The sequence below is a fragment of the Mytilus edulis genome, chromosome 7, assembly GCF_963676685.1.
Source record: "Mytilus edulis chromosome 7, xbMytEdul2.2, whole genome shotgun sequence".
NCBI classification, from domain to species: Eukaryota; Metazoa; Mollusca; class Bivalvia; order Mytilida; family Mytilidae; genus Mytilus; species Mytilus edulis.
The window spans coordinates 53,092,093-53,107,777 of NC_092350.1; the positions used below are offsets into that span (position 1 = coordinate 53,092,093).

General features: G+C 33.0%; 2 protein-coding genes across 2 annotated transcripts; both read left to right on the forward strand.

Annotated features, from left to right (window-relative positions):
- The first annotated feature begins 4,016 nt into the window (after positions 1 to 4,016).
- LOC139483206 (uncharacterized) lies at positions 4,017 to 5,648 on the forward strand. The gene has a single exon (XM_071267238.1). It carries the CDS (start codon positions 4,017 to 4,019, stop codon positions 5,646 to 5,648), a length of 1,632 nt encoding a protein of 543 aa, XP_071123339.1.
- Positions 5,649 to 12,154: 6,506 nt separating this feature from the next.
- Positions 12,155 to 15,457, forward strand: LOC139481755 (uncharacterized). Its single transcript, XM_071265246.1, has 3 exons — positions 12,155 to 12,494; positions 14,350 to 14,487; positions 15,210 to 15,457. The coding sequence occupies exons 1-3, from the start codon at positions 12,278 to 12,280 to the stop codon at positions 15,416 to 15,418; spliced, it is 564 nt and encodes a 187-aa protein (XP_071121347.1). The 5' UTR covers positions 12,155 to 12,277; the 3' UTR covers positions 15,419 to 15,457.
- The last annotated feature ends 228 nt before the right edge of the window (positions 15,458 to 15,685 follow it).

Consider the following 15,685-nt stretch of genomic DNA (forward strand, 5'->3'; position numbering starts at 1 on the left):
TATGACAGTTGTTATCCATTCGTTTGATGAGGTTAAGCTTTTGATTTTCCATTTGATTATGGATTTTCCGTTTTGAATTTTCCTTGGATTTTTGAGATTTTTTTTATTTTTTCTATAAAAGAACCCGACATGAAAAGTATGAAACAATTAAATTGAGAAAGGTTTGGGAGCGCTCAATTCTTTCCTTATCTGGGACAGTGGTACGTGTAACAAAACAACATAAGAACCAAACTATCAATCTAATGAAAAACGCAGATGGATACAAATAGAAATACATCTAACAAAAACACACAGTGGACGTTAACGGGTACTTATACATCTGAAAAACAAGAAGACACTAATTACCGACCTTTGAAAACTCGTAGTTTTTGATAGCTAGTTCAAAGCCAATAAAAACTAATGAGAAAAATAATGTATCTAAGACTATGCTTGTTTAATAAATCTACTATAGTTAGCTGAACAACTAGCGAACTGACCCCAAATTGATAATGGTGTTTTTTATGTATTAGCCTATAAGTGTTGCGGTTTTAGGATTTAATACTTTATATTAGGTTGAGAAACGAACGAGAACACACGGCATATTTATGTTTCTATTACAATTTGTCGTGGCTGCTGTGTTTTCAAACAACCCGCACCTGCATTCTATTAAATGTGTAAAATGCGGACGTAACGTTCAGACAAGAGGGGTTCTTTGTACTACTGGTAAACACTGGATTCACTACAGATGTGACTATTTAAACGAAGATGACATTCACAAAATAGAAAATAATACTAGTGACAATACCTACACATGTAAAAAATGTACAGAACCATGTGTTAGTAAAAATAGAACACCAAATCTGATGTTAAAGCCACCTCCAGAAATTGAATGTTTACACTCTGCAAGGGACATTCTAAACGAAGAGCTACAATTGGATTGCTGCATATGTAATCTACAGATAAATGGTGTTATTATCAACTGTGAAGTATGTACCTTACCCTGTCACCAAATGTGTAGTACACGTAACAACGAGAGCGATGATACAAGCATATGTACCAACTGTATAGGCAATATGGATCAAAGAACTGACTCGTCAAACACTAATGAACAAGATGTTGTTGATATTATAGTACTCCAGCTACTCCGCTAAATGCTAATTCTATAAGGAATGATGATGAAGAAAATACAACTGTGAAAAATACATACAGTAGCAACAACACAGCTGTAACACAGAAAGAGAACATCGTAGATCCAAAGGAAATTAAACAAGCTGAATTGAGGCAAAGAGAGACAAAATTACGTAAGCGTGAGGAAGAGGTAAAACTTAGAGAAAGAATGTTAGAAGAGACGAAGAATGAAAGAACATGGTTTCAATCTCACATACATAAATTAGAAACTAGAATCAAAGAGCTCGAGAGATCAAAAGAGATATTACGAAAAGATGTACAATTAATACATAGAACGGAAAGCAGCAACCCGTCAATAGTACACACTAACCAAGATGATCAACATGTTAGAAGTACCCCAAAGGATAATAATTACCTATTAAACAACTTGCAAGACAGAGTCTCCAACTTTATATTTTACGTCAAATAGATACACAGTTATCCAAAATGGAAGAAAATTTTAACTTTGAAAATGAAAAGCTTGATAAATCACAACCTAAGGCTACACAGGCACCATCATCAGGTCAAAACCAAAATGTACATATACCATAGCAAAATAAAGCTAAACCATCTGTCCAAATTGATACAGATATGAACTTTGAGGAGCACAACACTCCCATACTACCTAGAAATGGCCATCTACCACAATATACCGGCCCTTTTAATATTCAAAGACCAGAAACACTTCATATAATGGGACAACCAATATATTTCCAACCACCTCCGAACATCAACCATCCGCCTCCGAACATTAACCATCCTCTAAAGAAACAAAATATACAGCCCCAACCTGCTCAAACCATGACCAACTCTCATGCAAGTCATGATTACCTAACGACAACTACCAATTCTTTTTTAGAGATGAGTCGCATGGTAAACAGACTGACCTAACCTCTAGTCACCGAGAAAGAAATATAGAGTGCAACAACAACAATCAAGATACTCTAAACATTCTATCGTCATAAAAACTACAGGTCAATTCTTCCAAGAAATAGAGAAATCCATAGATATTATATTAGTTCAAGAACACTGGCTATTTCATTTCGAACTAGAACAATTAAAAGAACTACACCCGAAATTAGTAGGTGTCGGAAAAGCAGTAGATTCAGATAACCCAATTGCGGCCTCTCATGTGCCTCGTGGATATGGTGGTGTAGCAGTGCTTTGGAAAAAATCAATAGACCGTTATATTAAACCACTGCCTGACGGATCAAGTAGATTACAATGTATCGAATTAGCCATAGATAAACCACAGATAATTATATCAGCATACCTTCCTACAAAATCCTCAAATGATAGCTACGACATATTTTTAGACAGTTTAGACCAGATTGACGAAATTGTACAAAAGTATGGTGGGACCCATGAAATTATAATCGGAGGAGACCTTAATGAAGATCTAAACAATCCATCCAATAACAGCAGACGCAAACATAAACTCAACGATTTAATGGTGGAATGTAATCTGAAAACTAACTCTAAAGGCCTCACATTTATAAATGTAAATGGTATTGATACATCTGAAATTGACTATTTTCTATATACTGATCCGAAGTGTGAACCATCGAAAAGACTGATTGATTTACCATCTAATGTATCAGACCATCATCCTATATCAATGAGAATCAAATGTAACATAACTCGAGAACAACAATCAAGGAATTCTGAAAAACAAAAACACAAAATTAGATGGAATAAGGTAGACAAATCTAGATATGAAGAGACTATCAGTAGAAATATGGGAGATTTTATAGAAAGGGTAAACTCCGATAAGGTTGATATAGAAGTGATTACCCTTCAAGCAATGGACCTCTTGTCTGATACTGCAAAACAGCTGGACCAGAAGAAAACGTATGGGAAAAATAAATTAAAACTCAATGTGTGGAACAAAGAAATTTCGGAATAATTAGAAGCAAATAAATTAGCATATAAAAACTGGAAATCAGCCGGTAGACCCCCAAATATTGATAATTTACTTTTAACGGAAAAGAAACTCACTAGAAAAAACTTCAGGACAGCCATTAGAAATGAAGAAATCAGAAGAAAGCATAACGAAAGAAATGACATTATTAATTACAATCAAAATGATAAACAGAAATTTTTTAAATTAATACGGAAACAGAGGCAAAATGGTAACACTTTCATCAATGATCTACACGTTGAAAATGAAATATTTGAGAGAAATGATATATATTAAAAGGCTGGAACCAACATTTTAGTAAACTTGCAATTCCATCTGAACATCCTGACTTTAACTATCAACATTTAGCACTATGTGAAATGGATTATGTATAGATTAGACCGTTGGTTTTCCCGTTTGAATGGTTTTACACTAGTAATTTTGGGGCCCTTTATAGCTTGTTGTTCGGTGTGAGCCAAGGCTCCGTGTTGAAGGCCGTACTTTAACCTATAATGGTTTACTTTTTAAATTGTTATTTGTATGGAGAGTTGTCTCATTGGCACTCACACCACATCTTCCTATATCTATGTCTCTATAAAAAGGATAAGTGAACATTATGCTACCAGATATGTAGATTTAGACACTATCGAGAAAGCTATAAAATCAATCAATAAAGGAAAAGCTGAAGATGTATTTGGTATATCTATTGAAAATGTGTTATATGCCGGACAACAATTTAAATTATTTTTGCATAAACTGATAAATCGAATGTTCCAAGATAGGGTACTTCCTGACATCATCAAAACAGGGTTATTATCACCAGTATTTAAAAACAAGGGAGACAAAAACGATGCCAAATATTATCGTGGAATAACAGTCCTTCCCATACTTTTGAAGATCATTGAATTTATTTTACGTATAGACCTAAGATCTGGCTGCTATTATTTTAGAAGAAGTGTATAGGGAATATATGGACAAAAAATTACCTTTCTATATTATAGTACTATTGGATGCAAAGTCAGCTTTTGATGTTGTTGTTCTAAAAATGTTGTTAAGAAAAGTATATATATCAGGCACTGATCCATCATCTTGGCTACTGATTGATGAAATCCATAAGAACACAGAATCTCGAATAAAATGGTCAACCGAAATCTCAGTTCTACTAGGAGTTAAACAAGGAGGTTTATTGAGCGCAGATCTATATAAGGTATATATCGAAGATCTTCTTAATACATTTGAAAATACTACATCTGGATGTGAGGTAGGTGAAACGCTAATTAATGCAGTAGCATGTGCTGACGACGTAGCAATTGTTAGTGAAAACCCACATGAATCACAATACCTTGTGAATATTGCTGCACAATACAGTGAAGACCATCATTATCTCTTACAGCCACAAAAAAGCGTAGTTATACAAGTACAACCCTCAAACCGGAAAAAATCTGAGGATCCAGTAAGAATATTTATAAACAACAATGCAATGCCAATTTCAGATAAATCTCCACACTTGGGCATTTTAAGATCAACAACCAGTCAAAAAACACAAGATGCTACCGTTGAACAGAACATCACCAAATCAAGAAGAGCCGCGTACAGCTTAATGTCAGCCGGTATGCATGGAGAAAATGGACTTGATCCTAATACTGCTATTCAACTATTCAAAACCTTCGTACAACCCATCTTAACCTATGGTCTCGAAGTCATACTACCAACTTCAAAAAACCTACTTAAATTGGAAACATTTCAGAAGAAAATATTAAAACAAATTTTATCCGTTCCTATATCAGCTCCTGATCCTAGTGTTTACATCATGTCTGGCATTGTACCTATAGAAGCTCAAATTGATCAAAAATCATTAAATTTATTCAACAACATCTGTAACCAAAATGAAGATCATTTAGAAAAGAAAATAGCTAGGAGGCTATTAATAGCAAAAAATCAAGAAAGTAATAGCTGGTTCATAGCGATCAAGAGGGTACTATTCAAATACGATATACAATCACCAATCATACTTCTAAACGACCCACCAACAAAATATTCTTGGAAGAAATCCGTTCGTTTAGCAATTGACCATTACTGGAAAAATGCATTAATACAAAAGAGCTGTACTTATAAATCGCTGAAATATCTTGGGACCTCGAACATTTCACCGGGAAAATGCCATACATTATTATCCATTGGAAATACAAGTGACCCAACTAGAGAAGCTGTCCGAATATCTGTGAAACTAAAGTTTATTACTGATACGTACATTTTACAATCTCATAGATCAAGATATAATCTAAATGAAACTCCTACTTGTAAATTATGTGATACAGATATCGAAGATCGTTCTCATTTTTTGCTTACATGTAAAATACTCCAATGCATTAGAGAAAGATATCTTAACCAAATCGATGAAATTATCTCTGATTTCTTGAACTTTAGAATGAGGGACATACCAACTGATGACCAACTACAAATTATCTTGGACTGCACCGTGTTACTTTCTCGGTATACAAGTGATAATACAGTACTTCAAAGGATAGAAGATTTATCAAGACAGTTGATTTATGCTCTTCACGTTGCTAGGTATAGAACGTTGGACATTAAGAAGAGATAATTGTGCGTCTTTAACAGGAAATAAGTATATTGTTAGTGTGCCGGGAACATTTAGTGCTAATTTTCTTCTTCTTCTTCTTCCGAATACGGGAGTAGACTCCTAGGTAGGAGTGTAAAACTTCCCGGAACTTGTGTGCTATGTACATATGGACTTAATTTAAAAATAATATGACAAGAAAAATCGTTATCAATAACATATATACATTATGTACAGTGGCTTTAAAGTTTAATAAGTTGCTGTGGATCCTTCAAATGTTAGAGTGGATATGCCACTTTTGAAGGATTCCAGGGTGTCTGACATAACTATTGCTTCAGGTAGTGAGTTCCAGTCCGAAATAGTGCGAGGATAAAATGAAAATTTATAAAAATCTTTATTTGTTGATATTTGCCTAAATTTATGTTTCCCCCTAGTGCGTTTATCAGATATTGTTAAGTTGTCCTTAGGAACTTCAACTAACCCCCAATTTATTTTATACAGCATAGTTAATCTAGCCTTTTTCCTTCTTAATTCTAAATTTTCCCATTCCAATGATTTTATTAAATTTGAAACTGCTCCAGGTGATCTGTCTTTATAATCATTGAAGACAAACCTGGCTGCCTTACGCTGTACCTGCTCAACCTGAGTGATGTGTTGTTTTTTGTACGGATCCCAGACAGGGGAAGAGTATTCGACGACCGAACGGACAAGTGATGTGTACGTAAGGTTTTTTTTTAACCTTACGTGTGCAGTTTTCTAAGTTCCTACGAAGAAAACCTAAGGTTTTATTTGCCTTACAAGTAATATTGTTTATATGTGTTCCCCAATCAAGATCATGGCTTATAGTTACACCTAAATATTTACTGTCTTTTACTGCTTCTAAAATATGATTATGCAATATATAATCAAAAGTGGAAGGTTTACTTTTTTTAGAAATATGAATTACATAACACTTCTCAGGATTAAAATTCATTTGCCAATCCTCTTCCCATTTTACTAAACTAGACAAATCTTTTTGGAGTAATTGTGCATCAGAACTATTATTTACATTTCTATACAATAAACAGTCATCTGCAAAAAGTCTTGCATTGCAAGTTACATGTTCGGGTAGGTCATTTATAAAGAGTAAAAATAATGTTGGGCCTACAACTGTTCCCTGAGGGACACCAGAATCAACTGCTAATTTTGAAGATTTTACACCGTTTAGTAGTACTTGCTGTTGCCTGTCAGCTAAAAAGTCATTTATCCAATTTAAATTTTGATTTCTTATACCATAAAATTCTAATTTCTGGGCTAATCTTTTATGGGGGACTTTATCGAAAGCTTTGGAAAAATCTAAAAGTATGACATCTATTTGGTTACCATATCCCAATGATTTAGCAAGGTCTTGTATGCTGATGATAAGTTGGGTCTCACAAGACCTTTTGCTTCTAAACCCATGCTGACTATCATTTAATATGTTATTAATTGCAAGGTGTTTCCTTATGTTGCTTGTTAAAATATGTTCTAAAATTTTGCAACATATTGCAGTTAATGAAACTGGTCTATAATTAATAGCGTTATGCTTGTCACCTTTTTTAAATATAGGTACAACATTAGCCTGCTTCCAATCATTTGGGATTTTACCAGTATCAATAGATTTTTGGAAAAAGAATGTCAAAAATGGAGACAATTCTTCTGCAAAATTATGTAAAAAATATGCTGGCAGATTATCAGGGCCAGTGGCTTTATGTGGATTTAAGTTTTTAAGTAACTTTAATAAGCCATTATTACTAATAAATATGTCTGGCATAGTGGGGTGGGGACTTGTACCTTTATTTGGCATAGAGGATGTATCTTCGGTAGTAAAAGCCTTTTTAAATTGTTCATTTAGGATGTTAGCTTGTGTATTTGGCTCACTATACAATAAACCATCCTTTCCTCTTAATGGTGACACTCCAGATGTTTCTGTTTTTTTTGCTTTTAATAAATTGCCAGAAAGATTAAGGTTTTTCTTCTAACTGGGGGCTAATTATTTCTTGCATATATGTGCTCTGGGCTCTTCTTATTTCTCTTTGAGCAGTAGCTTTTAGCTTTTTATATTTATCTTTATGTTCTTGTTTACCAGTTTTTGTTAGCTTTGTTGTAAGCTTTACGTTGTTTTTTACATAAATGGTCTATATCCCTATTTGCCCAAGGGTTGGTGTACCTAGATTTAGTGATTTTGCTTGGTACATTATCATCTATTGTTTTATTACTACCTTCTTTGAATTTATTCCATAATTGGTGATAATTACCGTGATCGATATTGTGTATATATATGTTGTATATATATAGTGTATATAAATGTGGTGATGGATATTATTGACATTATTGTGATGACGGATTACTGTTGTCTGTAGATAGTGAAGAAGGAAAATTGTACTCAATTGAGGTTGTCCCAACGTGGACGGAAAAAGAATACCAGAAGAAGAAGATCATTGAGAAGCTTAATATATCATTAACAATACAGCGTGATTAAAACATTTAGCCGACCTTTAGAGTTATTTCCCTGAAGTGTTAGGTGCCACCTTATTTCTTCGTAGACCTACGATAAGAAGATAAGAAAACTTTATTTTGATTCGGCATGAGTACAAATAAGCAACACAAGCTCTAAGGAGCTTTTGACCGAATATAAAAACATATAAATAACATAAAAACATTGCATTTTGACATATAAAACAACCTGTAATACAAAGTTGAAATCTCACAATACATAGCATGCAATAAAAATAATCAACAAATTTAGAATGAAGTAAAAAACATGCTTGACCAGAGCAACCAAAAGCAGCATAAATAATAAAACAGTTTAAGAATTATCTGCAAGCAGAACAGTGACATTCCAAACCGTTCCAGGACTGAACAAGACTTTTAAAATGTGAAAAACTGTTTTCAGTCCTGAAATGGTTTGGAAGATTGTTCCATAAAGTAGCAGCAGCAAATTTGAACGATTTTTTACCGTAACGGGTTGACTTTACCTGTGGAATTTCAAGAATATTTACATACCTGAAAGAATATTTAGATTTTTTGACATTCACCAAATTTTGTAAGCACACAGGAGCGATGTTGTTTATAATTTTAAAAGTTTCTAGAGCCATTGTTCTTATCCGTCTGATCTGCAAGGAAGGCACCTTAGCTTTAAGTAAGAGGTCCTCGTAGGAGCTGGTAAAATCCTCATAAACAAAACGGAGTGCTCTTTCCTGCACCTTTTCTAGTTTTTTGGAATTTTTCTCAGTGCAAAAATGCCATGCCAAAGGGCAAAAATTAAAATTACTAAGAATAAAAGTATGAAATATAGTAAGTTTACTAAGTCTATCCAAAAATGAGCCTAAACGTTTTAAAACATTTAATTGCTGTGATGCCTTCCTACAGATTGAGCTGATATGAACATCAAAATTTAGCTGGTAGTCTATTTCAATGCCTAATAATTTTACTGTTTTTTCACATGTGAGGTTCGAATTTTGAATATGTATAGATGGGTTCTTTTCAAAGGTCTTTTTGCCAACAGCCAAAACTTGAAATTTGTCAGGATTTGCTTGCATTTTATTTACCCTGAACCACTCAATAAGTATTTTTGAATTAGATTCCAAAGTTGAAATTAATAAATCGAAATCTGGAGTACAAAAAGATAAAGTATTGTCATCTGCATAGTTATATAAACTACCATTTTTAACAAAAAGAAAAATATCATTTATAAATATATTAAACAACAATGGCCCTAGTATCGAACCCTGTGGTACGCCTTTATGGATGTCAGCCCAACCACTCAGAACATTGTTGACTTTAATTTGCTGTTTTCGATTAGATAAATAGGACTTTAAAAGAGCAACTGCATTGGGGGTTAAACCATATGCTGATAATTTATCTAGCATAATATTGTGAGGCAGGCAGTCAAAAGCCTTAGAAAGATCCATTATTACTGCTGCAATGTACTGGTTTTTATCAAGAGCTTCTCGCCAGTCTTCTAACACTCTGAGAAGTGTGGTCTGACATCCATGTCCTTGTCTAAATGCACACAAAAATGGATTAAATATTTTATCAAAATAATCAGTTAATTGAATTTCATATATTTTTTCAAAGATTTTAGAAAATATGGGTAAGACACTAAACTGGTCTATAATTTGTTTTTAATAATGGGTCACTTTTTTTATGAAGGGGGGTCACTTGGGCTTCTTTAAGTTTATCGGGGAAACAATTATTATCAATTGACAAATTTACAAGAGTTGTCAGTTGTGGTGCAATATAAGATTTACAATTTTTCACTATTTTTGCTGGAATACCATCAGCTCCTGTAGCCTTCTTTATGTTTATTTTATTCAAAATTTTTTCAACATGTACATTTGATACTTTTTTAAATTTAAAATCAGAATTATGCTTTCTGTTATCCAAAATTTCTTTTATACTAGGGTGATTTGAGGGGTCATATACAACATCTGCTCCAATTTTGTCTGCTACTGTGGAGAAAAAATTATTAAAAACATTTGAAACTTCATTTGAACAATTTACAATTTTGTCATTTTCACATAATAAAATTTTTTGCTCTCCACAGTTCCCCTTTTTTGAGAAAAATGGTTTGACTGTTTTCCAAAAATCGCAAGATTTTGACTCACCGGAGCAACGTTCTAAAAAGTATACTTTTATTGATTTTCTCTGTATCTTTGTTACCAAATTTCTTTGTTTTCTAAATTTCTCCCAATTTTTGTCACTCCGGTTTTTAGTATATTGTGAATAAAGCATTTGTTTTCTATATATGGCCCCTCTCAGTTCTTTATTCATACATGGAAGTGGTTTATTTCTTTGACCCCTTGCTGATCGTTTTTGTTGTTATTGGTTTTACTTTTCAATTATGGCATAATCGATAATTTATAAAATACATAATTGTTTAACAATTGACTTTTATAGATTATTTTATCTGTATTTGGCAAATTAAAACGTTTCGGATTTCCCCCCTTCATTCTTCAACAAGGAATCAATCTAGGAAAACTTATCATAGATACCAGGATCAGATTGTTTTAAACCAAACGCACAGTTTGTCTTCAAAAGACTCATCAATGATGCTCGAATATCAAAAAAATAAAAGGCCAAATAAAGTTCGAATTGAGCTGAATAGCATATAGAGGACCCACTACACCAAAAAAGGTTAAAACTATAGTGTATACTTATTGAACTGGGGTAGTAAAAATAACGTATAGTTGATTTTGGTTTGCTGATCCTTTATTTCTATTCAAAAACATTGTATATTTAATTCATATTAAAGCTAAAAAAAATCAAAAAATCTTTTAATCATAATTTCTTCTTTCGAATTACGTCATATATATGACACTAAGTGCCTCTTACTAAGTATATACGATTATGAATTTCTAGTGCTATTAAAGTAACCAGATGTTAATTTTGTTCTACTAATATAAAGTACCTACATCCAGTGTATATTTAAAGCTTTATTTCCTCGTATGTATACATATATGTTAATTTATGATGGTGCAAATGGGATTTTCATGCTTTAATCTAAATTCAAATCTTTCTATCTGTCGGTAGTCAGGCGTGGCTCACGGGTAAGATTTGGGGAAGGTGTTTAGAGGTGATCATGATCATAACAATTTGATTAAAAAAAATGGCTTTAATTTTACCTGTAAATTTGGCGGTGGGGAAGTGGAGACATGTCCGAATCTGCATATGGTAATAAGACATTTTAACATTAAGATGAATACAATTCGATGAAAGGTATTTACCAATTAGACAGCAACCAAACGACAAAACAAAACTCAAATATACATCAATACATGCACGGCAACATGTACAGTTATCAATATATATACATAGTCAAGCGTATGATCTTAACGTAATGATTATTATTTTTCTTTGCCATTTTAAACCATCTGAATAATAGAAAATAATTCTAATATGATTTGCATATTAGGGAATACGTTGATATGATTGGTCGAGAGGACTTTCGGTAGTTGATCTTGACGGTTGGTTATTTTTCGATAGACGACGAGGCCTATTCAATGGACATAAATATACAATTTACGTGTGATAGAGGTAACGAGTGTGGAAAAATATATTCCCTGTCTCCAATTTTAAAGAATTATAAGGATTAAACGCCTTTTTAAAGGAATTTATTGGTGTATAAACTCGACTAATTCACTCACAAACAAATAAAAGTCCCTTTTTAAAGGAATTTATTGGTGCATAAACTGGACCAAGTCACTCGCAAACATCATAAAAAACCTGTTTGTAAGTGAATTTGTCAAGTGAATTGGTCGAGTTTATACACCAATGAATTCCTTTAAAAAGGCGTTTTAATTAATCCTATAATAACATAAAAATTGAAAATGACAATTGATTTTGCTGTGATGTCCAAATTTATTGTACAGATCAGAATTAAAATACTGACATCACATTATAAAAAAAAAAAATCTGTTTTCTAATCAAATCACCTAATATATGCAATTTATACCGTTTATAGCCTCAGTTGATTCCCGGTTTAAAAAAAATAATCTGAAATTTAATTTGAATTGAGGAAGTACTTTCTCTTCCAAATTGGCATATATTATAATAGTATTTAGATATCATTTGTGAAGGATACAAAAATCAGCATTCTTTATTAAGAAATATCATACAAAAGTTAAAATAGCATGGCACCAAAACCAAAGATCAGACACGTAGATTTAGCAGCTTTTTGTTTGACCATTATGGCTACAATAGTACAATTAGTGGGATTTGGTATTCCGAATTGGTGGACATTCGAATATTTTGACGGAAGGACATTAATAATTGGAATACTAAAGTCAGACGGGTGCGACCAGTTCACAAGATGTGACAAAACTTTTGTTGACGTTGATAATGGTACAGGTATGATGATTTTCCAGGGATATTTTTGAGATAATTCATTTTAAGTTTGTTTTTACCGGGAGCAGGATTTTTTAGGTGCGTTGAAGACCTATTTGTGACCTTGGGCCGTTTCTGGTCGGGATTTTGTCTCTTTGAAACATTCCACGTTTTCATTAACATTTTCTATAACAAGGTTTGATCCAGCACTTTTGTCGACAATTGATGAACCGATGTTTGTCACTCAGCTCACTAGCGACTAGGCTGGTCCTCTTCTTTGCAAAATACGGTTATGACAGAGCCAAACAGATAAAGGACAGAGAACCAGTCTAATTAGCGACATGTTGTCGTAGTCTTAGATGTTTAGATACAAAAAAGAGGTGTGGCAATGATACAATTCACTCTCCACAGGACAACAAAAAGACATAGAAATTTTAAACAACTATGGTTCGGCCTTCAATAATGAGCAAACACTAAATGTATTGATTCACATGGTTGGTGATGCCTGCATAACATGACAAACATTATCTGAAAATATTTTTTTTCACTCCTCTAATTGGCCAAGTGGTCTAAGTAGTTAATGTACAGCTATCACACACGGATCAGCCTTGATCTCGTGGCAGGTGAGTTCAAATTCTATAATCTTAATGACTACGGTTATCAATTTTCCAGCATACACAATCTTGTTGCCACGATATCAATAAGAGTGTTGAAAGTGACTTCAATGTTGGTCTTTATTTTTCAAAATAATTATTTTCTTCAATCTCATACTCGCTAACTGTCACTATTTGCAGAGGTTTTACCCCATGGATGATCCCAATTAGAGCAATTTTGTCCAAACTATCAATGTACTGTGGTTATGTGATTGTAAAAGATCGAAGAAGATAATAAACATCATCAAAATTAATTTGATGGCCCCTGTAAAGGTTTTGTAGAACTTTGACAGCCATCTTGCACTTAAAACCCCCTTGGGCATTTTGAAATGTTGGCAGGTATGCAATCTAGTTGTCGAATAGTTATTTTCAGAACGAATAGTCAAATTCAATTGTAAATTTAATGTGAAAAGTATATTGATTGAATAGTATTACACGAGGAAACAAATATAAACTGCACGCTTGAAGTATATCCTGAGGGTTTGACCTTGACCTTTACTATTTTGATTTTTTATCAGTTTGTTTGAAAAATATTAGACTGCAAAAAGGAGGAAGACTTGTATTAGTATTTCCCCCGGATTATATTATGTAAAACATTTAATATACACAACATTTAAATATAAAGCAAATTGTAATTCAAAACTAAAATTGATCCATTACCGGTCTTTAAGTAAGCCTTTTTTTGTACTCTTTATGTGTGTACTTGTACTTGTTTTTTTTTTCATTTGTACATCTGTTTCGTGGTATTTGACTCCCTATTTTGTAGAACAGTGCTTTAACAGCACAGCATAAAAACAAACTGTAAAGACCAGTGTGCATTTGGCTTGACCAATCAGATCGACACGAAGCACATAAACAGCTTTCATTACGACAAAATATATAAAATATCGACCTAACAAAAAAATGATATTTATCAATAACCCAGCAACTCGAATAGAAATAGATGTTCTGCTATAGTTCCCCAAACATTATGTTACCCTGTGATGAAATAGACACACACTTCCATCTTTTAGCAACACCATTGACGAAACCTCAAATCAACCGTAAAACTAAAACGGTCGAAGAGAAAGTACACAAAATCTCTTTAATTAATAATCTCTACTCATTCGTAACAGGTACAGCATTGTTTTGTATGCATAACGAAAGTTAACCCTTTTTTATTTGACAAGAAGTACATAAAAAACCAGTGCATGATATGAAATTGTCATTTGTCATTTTTCTTTCAGAATGGTTGTTCATGACAAGGATCTTTGAATTGTTTGGAGTGATACTTTGTTTGTTATCTACCATTGTTCACATAGCATTTTTTCCAACCAGAAACTTCGACATTCGGTCTGTAGCCATATATGCACTTGCTGCTGCTAGTAAGTGTTTCTTAATAATTAAAGTATTAAGTCTAACATAGTACTAAATATTGAAGTTAATTTTGAAAATGTGTAGGCTGACATCTCAATTTATATAAAGGTTTATCATTACATATGTATCATAACTGAATCGAAATAAGTCTAATAAAAAAAAAATAACATGCAGGGTTCAGTTTATATTTTTGCACCGAAGTTTCAGCACAAATAAGCGTCTTAAACACAAACACACACACACACAACCAAGAAACATTGAAAGAACTATAAACGCATGTACATTAACAGTTTTTAACATAAATATTTTACAGTATTACAACTTACAATGCATGTATGTTTTTATTATTTTTATCATTCAAAAATCATTTGATAAACATGTTCGCTCCTTACATCAATATAAAAAGATAGGCAAAAGATACCTATGATACATGCAAGCCAATAAGTAAAATAATAACTGACAATGCCATGGCAAAAAAAAAGGAAAAAAAAAAGAAAGGGAGCATAAGACAGACAATAGTAATACAAAGCTACAGACTGAGTCACACGAACACCATCAGAAACCGGTGTGATATCGGGTGCCTTGGGAGGATAAGCAAATCCTGTTGTACATGTAGCAGGCATCTTGTTGCTCATATTAGTACAAACCCTGTGATAAGTCTAACTTTGTTGGTCACATTCATGGAAAATGTAATTATTAGTAATGTGGTTTTTTTTCTTCAATAAACCAGGTATTTTCATATTAGCTGGTTCTATCATTTTTGCTGTGATGCATACCAAACTTGTAACTACTGTAAATGAAAATAAAGGTCAACAAACAACAGGTCCTGGATTTGGACTTTGCATCTTTTCGGGACTACTGGCTATGGCAGCGGCTATTGTCACAGGAGCAGTCACCGTACGAAAAGGCGAAGACTATTATATTATTAATGCTGTTTAGAGCTGATTTAGCACACAAATAAAATATCTATATTTGAAACACTTGATTGTTGTAGTTTGTAAAACATATATTTTCTCTAGATTCTGATCCATAGATTCTTCGTATAAAACTATATGCTGTTGATGGAAATATTTCAGATGATAAAAGAAAAGAATGCATTATTTTATTGATTTTCATTTATAGTTCAACGAGCAAGTGTTGTATGCAACATTTTAGCACAATCCGTGACATAGCCCATTTACTGTACCTTGACCTTAAAGATTGCCA

What these genes read in the sequence shown, in the direction of transcription:
- LOC139483206 (XM_071267238.1), top strand. Translation starts at nt 4,017, where the DNA reads ATGGACAAAAAATTACCTTTCTATATTATAGTACTATTGGATGCAAAG.
- LOC139481755 (XM_071265246.1), top strand. Translation starts at nt 12,278, where the DNA reads ATGGCACCAAAACCAAAGATCAGACACGTAGATTTAGCAGCTTTTTGT. An exon ending in TGACGTTGATAATGGTACAG is followed by an intron (nt 12,495 to 14,349) that starts GTATGATGATTT and finishes TTTTTCTTTCAG; the next exon opens with AATGGTTGTTCATGACAAGG. An exon ending in ATATGCACTTGCTGCTGCTA is followed by an intron (nt 14,488 to 15,209) that starts GTAAGTGTTTCT and finishes TCAATAAACCAG; the next exon opens with GTATTTTCATATTAGCTGGT.